This window comes from Apaloderma vittatum, unplaced genomic scaffold (genome assembly GCF_000703405.1).
Source record: "Apaloderma vittatum isolate BGI_N311 unplaced genomic scaffold, ASM70340v1 scaffold17591, whole genome shotgun sequence".
Classification (NCBI taxonomy): domain Eukaryota; kingdom Metazoa; phylum Chordata; class Aves; order Trogoniformes; family Trogonidae; genus Apaloderma; species Apaloderma vittatum.
The window spans coordinates 17,002-27,004 of record NW_009697549.1 but is presented as its reverse complement, the minus strand read 5'-3'; the positions used below and the strand labels follow the sequence as shown (position 1 = coordinate 27,004).

At 49.1% G+C, this 10,003-nt stretch overlaps 1 protein-coding gene across 1 annotated transcript in view; it reads right to left on the bottom strand.

Annotated features, from left to right (window-relative positions):
- Positions 1 to 6: 6 nt before the first annotated feature.
- The window catches only part of WASF2 (WAS protein family, member 2), a gene marked incomplete at its 3' end in the record, with an annotated part of 10,798 nt that continues 801 nt past the window's right edge, over positions 7 to 10,003 (bottom strand). Inside the window, exons 2-7 of the mRNA XM_009877692.1 lie at positions 6,607 to 6,741; positions 5,927 to 6,080; positions 4,716 to 4,833; positions 3,473 to 3,603; positions 1,770 to 1,925; positions 7 to 35 (exon numbers count right to left, since the gene is read on the bottom strand). Of these exons, the coding sequence (XP_009875994.1) occupies positions 7 to 35; positions 1,770 to 1,925; positions 3,473 to 3,603; positions 4,716 to 4,833; positions 5,927 to 6,080; positions 6,607 to 6,741 (723 nt within the window). The remainder of the gene's footprint in view (positions 36 to 1,769; positions 1,926 to 3,472; positions 3,604 to 4,715; positions 4,834 to 5,926; positions 6,081 to 6,606; positions 6,742 to 10,003) is intronic.

The following is a 10,003-nucleotide window of genomic DNA, read 5'->3' as shown; positions in this document are numbered from 1 at the left end:
CAGAGCCAGAACCTCTGTGGTTGTCTACAGGATAGCTGTTGCAACAGAGGGGGAGAGAGAAATAATATTATTAGCTGTAAGGCCAGATTAGACTGCACAACCTCAACGTTAACGCAAATCACGTGTGTTTGTTGCAGTCCAGACAAAAATCTACGTTTCAGCTTTAATTGGCGTTTCCATGAGATCTCACTCCTTGGTTTTAGATCCCTCGAAGTGTTTCCTTTGGCCCACACCACGAGAACAAAGGAAAGCTTCTGAGGACTGGCAGAACCGCTATCACCTGTCCCATCTGCCCGGCTGACAAGACGTGAGCCACCTCACCTCTCTGCCAGGCGTCACGTCTGAGCTCAGAGTGGCCTCCTGGCTCAAGAGATCCTGCAGCAACGCAAGCCACCGCCCTCCACGCTGAGGTCAGACTCCCGACATGCCGAGCAGGGATATCTACCGTGATAAATCGCACAAGGGCTGGTGGGTGTGCCAGGAAAGCATATGCTCTGAACACCTGCTAGGAGCAGATCTCTTCACCGGATTCCACGGCTCGGAGCAGGAGTGCAGAAGCCATGTCTCTTAGCTCGCCATGGGGAGCGAAGAGGAAGACATGGAAACCCAGCGTGTTTTTAAGGAAAACACTGATTCTTGAGTGACTAATCTCCCATTTATGGAAGCTGTGTTATACCAGAAAACACCACTGCCCATAACACACTGTAATATGCTATGTATGTGTAAAGAAAGCTCTAAATTGAGAACTCCTTCCACAGTAAAACAGAAAAATAAGGTACATTTGCCACGAAAACGTCACAGTTTTTAAACGACCCGCAGTGCTGATCCAAGGCAGGCGACCGGAGATCAAACCCAGCTCCCAGGAATCTTTAAAAACCACCGCCACAACAAAACCAGAAAGGGGAGATCTCCGGGCAAAGTTCTGAGCGACTGCACAAGGCAGCGTAAGCTTCATCTAAAACCTTGTTTCTGCTCTGCCCTAGAGGAACGTGCTGCAGAGCGGAGCGCCTGGTCTCTCTGACACATCAGAAGAGCCTTTTCCGCAGTGTTGCTGCCTTTGGATAAGATGGAGACAAGCTAACATGCTCCTGTCTCAGACATACTTCCTTCTGCTACTCTTGACTCTGTTTTACCGCCTTTAAAAAAAGCTACTCTCTCTCCTTTCACCTTTTGTGTCTTGAGCCACTGCTGGACCGTAATTCTCATCTCCAGAGGTGGCTGAAAGTCACCATTTCATGGGATACAAAGCAGCTGCCCTGAACTTGCACTGAGGTCTCTGGGAAGATGTCAGCCGGTGCACTCAAGTCCTTTAAATTTAAACTACATCTACATCTTTGGCGCCCACGTTGTGCATTTGTCAAAGATCACGGGGCAAACGGTAAGAAAAAAGAGGTGCAAGAAGCTGTTCTTTGCAAAGCTCTATCAGGACCGTAAATCTACACACCCTGCAACAATCGTGTTGGAAAACTCACGTGATGGAGCCAGCCCATTAAGTCTCTCGGACGCCACAACAAGCCTGCTCTAGTTCTCACCCGAGCCCGTTTCTTCTCTTGTGCAAGGGCACGACGCCACTGGTTGGGATTTACGGAGAGCTGCGCTGCCTGTGCCTCTGCCCCTGCCTGCAGTTGCACTTCCCCTCCAGACAGGAGCATTCTGGTTCCCCTACAACACCCGTTAGGAAGTTCTGCTGAACTATCTCAGCCTGTCTCATGTCATCCTTTTACACCACCTACTCCTCCTTGGTGACAGCAGGGATCCCGTAGGCTTACCTAAATTCCACCGGGGGCGGAGGCAGGCTGTCATCTGGGAACGAAGGAGGTGGTGGCACAATAGAGTCAGTCTGCGGCGGTGGCGGGTAGCAGTTCGCGTCCACGCTTTCGTTTGAACCGATGCTGCCGTTCTGATACACCATGTTGGAGGGGTACCTGAGTGAAAGGGAGACGAGCGATCTATTTAACGAGTTCAAGGCAACGTCTAAAGCTCTTTTTTTATTTTTTTTCCCCCTTGCTCACAAGAGCTTTGCCTCCGGGAAGGGCTGTGACAAACAACCGTGCAGCAGTTCAACCACCTAACAGGAGCGATGTTAACCAAGCGGATGGATCAACCTGCAAGATTTGGAAATGAGGGTTGGGTTGTTTTTTTTCCCCAGTACAGCAGGATCTGCATTTAGGTGGGACTTCATCAACCACCACAACAGGACCCACAAAACCTTGATGCAATGTTTAATAAAAAAATCTGAGAAACTTCTGTTTCTCAGAAGTATCCTACATCAGGAATCACATCCAGCTGTATTAGGCTGCTCTGCATAATTCTTGAGCTAGAATTTGCCCAGATGCTCCCGTGTTTATTTATTGCTACCACACACCAGAACAGCAGGCTGTGTTTTAATAAACCAGGGAACACCAAAATAAAAAGTATGTTTCTTAACATCTTGTTACAGAAAAAAAACATTTGTAAGAGAGCGTTTTGACCAGTTTGGACCCGAAGGACTCCTCGTTTCATGGGGTGTCATCGGTGTCAGAAGAAAAGAAGAGGTACTCAAAAAATAAGCTGGAGAATAAAATATCAAAAAGAACCCAAGGAACAGCGGTGACATTAAAAGCAAATATCCAGAGCTGAAATAGTACTGAAGGGAGAGACCACCCTCACACTCAACTTTCAATGAGCTCATTTCACTGTGGGGTGGTGGAACTGCCCCATTCTTGGGGGCTCCCAGACCTCAAGTGCATTCAAACGCACGAAAACGCTTACACGAGAGGAGAGGAGCAAGAAAACGGTGCTGTTGTGCTGCTCCATTCCTCTGCTCGAAACCAAACCTGTTCTCCTATTAAACTACAAGCAAGTTTTATTTTTAGCCGGAGAGTACGATTTAAAGAGCGATTTTTTTTCTTCTATGAAAGGAAGCTGCAAGGAGGGAGCGGGCGTGAAGCGCATTGTGGGGAATTCGGTCTGCTTCCAGCCTCGCTGGTGTCAAAAGTTAAACCAATTCCCAAGCCAGAAGCACTGAAGAGAGCTCTGGAGCTCGAAATCCGCGGATGGGGACAGCCCCCGCTTCGACTTTAGGGTGTGAAGAGCCATTTGTGAAATGTAACAAAGCGCTCGCGCAATGCCAGCGCGACGCCAACCCCGTAAGGCCCAGAGGCTTAGGTGTGATGGGAAGGGCACGGCGATGGGGTGGGGAGCCAAAGCTCCCAACACCTCCGTGCCCACAAAGCCAGGCAGCCGAGAGCAGACTCGTTACCGAAGCTGTTCCTGCCACCTCGTTCCGACGGCGCCGGCTCCTTGATTTATTTAGCAAATTCTAAATCAGCAGATGGATTTACTTGGGAGAATCTGATTAGTGGCGGTATCGATCCGCGCTGTGCGGCAGATCTGGGGAAGCTGCAGCGCAGGGTGAACTGCATTACAATCGCCACCGCCCGCCCGCTGCCCCTCGCTGGGGAGCTGATCGGAGAGCCTCAGACTTGCTTACCCAGCAGGACCGTGTTTGTCCTTTGACTCAACAAATTCTTGTCCCATTTTCAGCTTCTCCCACTCTTCTTTCCGGGTTTTGATTTTCCGTGGGTTCACATTTCCTCGGTTCGGGTTCTCCTTTTTCTCTTTCTAAGGGAGAAGGAATCAAACAGAAGCCTTATTTTGCTTTAAACTCACTGGGAATTGGGAGGGATAGGGCAGATCCGCAGCAGTTTCAAACAAACACCCTCTCAAAGAGGGCCAGGACTTTTTAATTTACTTTCCTGATTGCCGCAAGCTCCAAAGACCTCCCATACATAGGAGCTGGAGCACAGATAGCATAGAAGAAGACAGACAACATCAGATTTCCCCAGTGCAGCCCAGCCATGATGCCGTCGTTCCTCCCTGGCGTGCCCACCCTGAGGGCAGAGCGAAAAGTTTGGCTTTTCACACCAATCCACTTTTTGTGTCCAGATTGCCAAATCCCACCACCACCTTTTCCTGGTGTTCACCGCAATCCGGACACCAGCTTCAGCCTCTATATTCTAACACATCTGAAATCTCTCCTCTGTTACTCTGATTGAAAAAAACATCACCATCTATTTCAATATTTAATATTTGACTTTTTGAGCAACTGGAGTCTAAACTGCGCTCAGACTGAATCTTTTATGGTGTTAAGTTTTTGTGTTGGTAAACGTGGCTCCAAATCGCCGGGCAACCAAACCAGGAACTAACTGGACCTGGCGTTTTCAGCTTAAATGGTTTTGTTAAGCCTCCTGCTTGCCCCTAATTTAACATTAGGGCCTGGTTTTGCACTCCTGAAGGGCCGTTTCCTCCTTTATTCTTCCACAGTAGAATTTCTTACGCCGCTCAACACGCCGCGGTGCTGGGGCAGTGGGATTTGCGCTGCTTCGACGCTGAACAGACCCCTCCGCAACATCAGAAGTGCAGAGAAGACTCCAATGAAACTTTCTTCCCTGCTGACTGCGCCAGCGTTATGTTTGAAGACTACAAATTAAGCCATTATAACCACACAAAGACGGTGGCATTTGGAAAAACAGATTAAGGGTATCTTTGTTTTCTTTTTTTAATTAACAAGGATGAGAGCAAACCAGAAAAGCTTCTCTGAATTGATCCCTAAAGAGTTTAAGAGAGCAAACCTGAATTTTGGATAGCAACTCGACTCCAAGATTTATTAACACTTCCCACCTCCCATTCTTCCCTGACAAGCCTCTGTTGGCAGAGATTTCCCATTTCCTCACCCTATGTTTCCGCTTCTCTTTCATAATATCCTTGGTGTCCTGAAGCATTTTCTCTCTCCAAAGGTCGAAGAAATATGAAGGATCTGTGTAGAATTTAAGCGCCTCTTTGCCATCATCCCTAGAAGAGGGAGAGGGGAACACACGAACAAGGAGCAAGTCAGGCATTTGTTTGAAGCCCCGAGAAAACACGAGGCACAACCCCAGATCCCAGTTTAAAACTCTGCAGTGAGGTCAAATGTCAAACACGCCGCTCTCATCTCTGTGCCCCGTTTTGCAGTCACAGTTTCACCCGTCCTGGCTTTTTGCCCTCACGCACGCTCGTCATTCCTCAGCACCCGAAGAGCCCAAATGCTCTGAACAATCACCAAGCGAGCAGCAGGTCTCTCACATCAGCTCCCACTTGTTTGTGTTGTATTTTTGGTGTGGAAAAAACCCCCAAACCACAACCTTCTCCAGCTCAGGAACCCTAAATCAGACTAGCAGCGTCCTTGAAACTCATGAGCGAGCGCACACACACAGACACACTCTCTCCTCCTACTTTGCAGTGCAGCCGCGTCTGGCAGAAGACAGCTGCCTCCAGCTATCTGTAATTACTTTTTACCTGTTCAAAAGATATTTATGGATGTGGGCTAAGTCTCCGTATTCTGACCCCCTTTGCTTCTACTACCTACAAGATGAAATCAGAGCAGGACCGCTCGGGAGAACCGGTTACGCAGTCGGCGTAGGGGTCGCGTCACATGTTTCAGCCCAGGCCCAGGCGGTCACGGAAAAGCATCTCCAGATCTACAGGAGTTTGCTGCACCCACCTGGGTGAGAGCCATTTACAGATGTAGGCTCTGCGGTTCGCACTGCGGCTTTCTGGAAAGGAGCCACGGGGCTACAGAGAAGTCCAAGAAAAAAAATGCATCATCTGCACAACACCCAGCGTGTTCATGCAGCGCTAGCCAAGCCCTGCCCCAAGGCGGTCACAAAAGTGACAGCAGGTAACCAAATATATAATTTTCCAGCTACGCTCATTTGTACAGCCCCAAAAGCAAAGTTTCATGTAATCCCAGGGACGGAGATTTCCCGGTGGATGTCAGTTTAGCAACTCAATTTCCCAAGGCTGCTTCGGTACAGCCCGGGATAGGAAACGACCTCCTCCGCAGGTTGGGAGGAAGAGGTCCTCCTCTGCAAGGGAAGGGGCAGAAGAAGGGGTATCGCAGCCATACCTGTAGGGTGAGAGAATGTTGAGAGGTGGAGGAGTATTGCAGGTCCTATAGGTTTCAAGGACAGGCACGGGGAGCGAATCTCTGTCGAAGAGCTTCTGGTCCTGAGTGGTGGAGCTTTTGAAGGCCTTCCTGGTGTTAATGCCTTGCAGGGAGACTGTAAGAAAGACGAGAGAGCAAGTGAAGAACAGCTTGACCCAGGCCAATGACACTGAAGATCAAGTAGCGAACATCTGATTTCAGTTGGAGTTCTTGGCATGCTTAGCACTTCTTAAGGTCAGGTTCCTGTTCCCACAGATCTCTTGGGAAACCCAGCAAATCTCAGATCCCGCCGTGCCGAGATCCGCTGCTGCACAGCCACGGCTCTCCCGAGAGTTGCCCATGTGGTTCTGAACCCCTGCGACCGAGACTCGAGACGTGCATCGCTATCAAACTGCTGAAAAGTGAGTTTCCACATGCAGACTTGCTAAAGAGCAAACCTAGACTCGGCCAGGAAGGTTATCGACGTGAACCAGCACGGTGCTTTTTCGGGAGGGGAGGAAACGGTCCCTCTTAGTCCAAGGGAAGACATTCCAACACCCATCGCGGCATCACGCTCATTTTATGGCCGTGAACCAGCCATGCTGACTCAATGAGAATCTTTACCACGCTTGGTCTGCAAGGACTGTGCTCCACTCCATTACCTTCTTCCTCTTTGGGATCCAGCTGAGTGACTTTGACTTGCAAGCGGTCAACTCTCTCGACTAGAACGCTCATCCGAGAGGCAAAGGTGTTGGCTTGAGTAAACAACTCTCCAAATATGTCTTCTGCAAATTTACCTGGAATATGAAAGTGTCCACATTACCCTCACGAGCCCCATCAGACCACAGTAAATCTCCCAGCTTGATTTCTTGAAGAAAGAAGAAAGAAAGGAAGAAAGAACCATGCTTCTTTTCAAGTTTGTCAGGGCTGAGTTTAACATCCAGGAAGAAAATGCTCTGTTCCACAAAAACCTGACATTTCCAAGGATCTTCAAGCACTAAAGAAACAATCGAGACATACTTTCAAGTCATTATTAAAGTAGCGAAATAAAGAGGGTTGACAACACTAGGCTGGTCTGAATCTGGATGGGTCTGTAGGTCCTTTAAGATCTTCTCCTGCTCTGTTTATTAGACAAGCAAATACAGTTAGATTTTTATTGCTCTGGAGAATCTCAAAGGCTCTCAGTCTCCAGCAGGCCTGCCTCCAGGGGAACTGGCACATATTTACAAGCTCAAAGGACTCTGGAACTAGAGAGCAGACCCAGTCCTTGATCCTAGAGCCTGAGTTTTAACCACAGACGAAAGCACTGACCCTTTTGTTCCTTCAGGTGGCAGTGTCTGAAAAATTGATGCATTCACGTTTTATTCTAAATCAAAACCAAAGGGGAACTTCTCAGACAGAGATATTCTCTCTGTAACAGCTTGGATTGCCCAGTGGGCTGCTACCACAAACATCCTCCATCGTTCGGACCGTGCGAGTGCCCAGGGGCTTGATCAGGAGCTCGTTGCACCACGTAGAAGCGGAACAAATAGACATCCACCATCCTTAAAAGAGTTTAAAAATCTATGCGTGCAACAAGAGACGACCACAGGTAGACTGAGATGGGAGAACTGGAAGGAAAACAAGAACCAAGCACTGTCTTTTCACTCCACTCTCAGGCATGACCCAAGACGGGGAGCCCAAACCACGCCGAGGACGACACTGATCAGAAGAGACTTGGCACCGGCAGCAGACACGGGCCCATGGAGTTCCCACTGATGGGAAACATTTCCAGCCACGGCTGGTGAGTACGAGGCTGCTCCCAATCAGCAGTCTGGTTTGGAAGTGCCTCATCATATGGTCAACCGTTTGTTCTGGAATCTGTTACTCCGAAAGATCCTCTCCGACATTCAGGGAAGGGTAACCGGTTGGAAGCGTAACTTTAAGAGCAATTCTGGAAAGCCTGGTCGCCTGCAGTGAGTCACACCAGAAAGACAAGCGGCCCTTCCACGAGGTAACACGAGGACATCCCCCCGAAGCCCAGCTGCACAAATACTTTCAGCTCTCTAAACCGACATATCAGCTACTTGTTCAGACTCCCGTGCAGTTCTCCTGCCGCTGCCAAGCACGGAGAACCGGCCAGGTTAAAAATCAACCTCCTCCACCCCTTTGGTGGCAAATGCCAGCTTGAAGTGTTTGTAGAAAGCAAGTGCTGGAAGCTAACTTCAACTGACCTCCTCCTTCCACTCCCCAAACAATATGGACTTCACATATACAACCCAACAACAAGTCCAAGCAGCTTTTCTCAAACTCATGTGAGGGATTTTATTTCTGGAGACTTAAGGGCCAGGTAGTTCTTCCTACAGCCAGGCTTCACGTTCAACAGCAGCACAGGATCAGCTCTCCTCTCTGACCAAAGAGGGGGAATGTTTATCTGGGGAATAACTCGACGCCTCCCAGCAACAGTTCTAAAAAGAAAAGTTGCAATTTGCTTTCTGCTTTAATAAGAACAAAAAGCAATTTCTGAATTTCGCAAAGAAGCGCAACAAGCATGAGTGAAAAAAAAAAGAAAAAGTCTTTGGTTTGCAACGATGAGTAGTATGTTTCAAGCATAAAAAAATACATAAACAGCATTTTATATACTGCTCTTGACCCTGGAGGGAGAAGGGATGGTCTCTATTCCCTTGCCTGTGCAAGCGCATCCGTACAGGGTTACATCCAGCGCCTCACACGCCGCTCCGTGTTCCACGTACACTTTAGACGGGGTAAGGCAAAGACTAATTTTTTGGTTTAGTTACTCTGACTGCAAAAGTGCAGCTTACTATCAGAATTATCTTTGTCATGCACTGGCAGGAAGACAGACGGCATGATTTAATAGGTCTTTCCATCTTTAGCTTGTGGATTCGGTAAAACCACACAGAAACGCGCAGCCGACATACACAAAGTGCTACCAGCTGTGATAGTAACGAAGGGTAAACTCACTGGAATATGAAAGTTTGACAAGATTTATGTTTGCATCTTTGTAAAGATACTGTGGTGCACTAGGCATGGCTGATTATTCACTTGACAGGGCTGTCACAGCCTACTGAACCTGCTTTACGTTCCCGTAATAGTCAACGTACGAGGAAGGAGCGGATTTATTTTTTAGAAAAGGGCGGGGAGGGGGGCCAGGAGTTCGGTCATTTGGGCGCGAGCATTCTGTAGCTCGTTCGTCTAAATATCGCTTCCTGTAAAAATACTGCTGGGCCCTGGGGAAGCAGGTAAGAGCTGGCGTTTCCTCCCCACCTGCCTCGCTCCCTTCTCACGCAGACGAGCACGCAAGTGTCAGCAAGAGCCACCTCTCTGGAGTTTTCCCTCCAGCGCTCTCCTCCAGGTATGTGCGATTGGCCTGGCAGCACGCACCTCCCTCCCTCCCCACCGAAGCTCCCCGGGAACCTGCCCGATAAAGAAACCAGGCAGCAATTTGGCTTCCAGAGCTTGGCCCTCTCTGACGAGGTAGAAGCAGAGAAGCTTCGAATATCCAGGTCTAAACCCGAAGGGTTTCGCCCCAGCTCTGTCACACTAACCCACCGCGTGCCTTTAGACCGGGATTAGCTTCCTCTGCAGCCGAGATCTGCAGCTTTACTGCCTCCTTCCTCACCACTTCCCATGCCCGAGATGGATTTTACTCACCCTCCGCAACCGTTTTGGCTACAAGACCTAACAAATGAACAACGAGGGCCAGTTGAACGCGAGCAGCAAGACTGGTCGTGCCTGTGCAGTGACATTTCTACAACCCAACAGAATGCGACGCCGACTGGCAGCAAACACAGGCCCAGATTTTAGCGACAGGCACAGTTTTCGCTGCTGGGAAGAGGCTGCACCCAAACTTTCCCTGCCACATTCACGCTAAGGCAGGAGACAAGGAAGGGGCTCGCTTTGCAGAGCGAGCAGAAGTCCTTGAAGACACCACAGAGAGGCCAGACAATGTATTAATTTCATTATCAAAGTCTTGCTTCAAGGGCAGGGGTGGCTAATCAGAATCAAGAGCATTTCAACGGAGTCAGGAGTCATCTCGGAGAGACCACAATTAACTCTTTG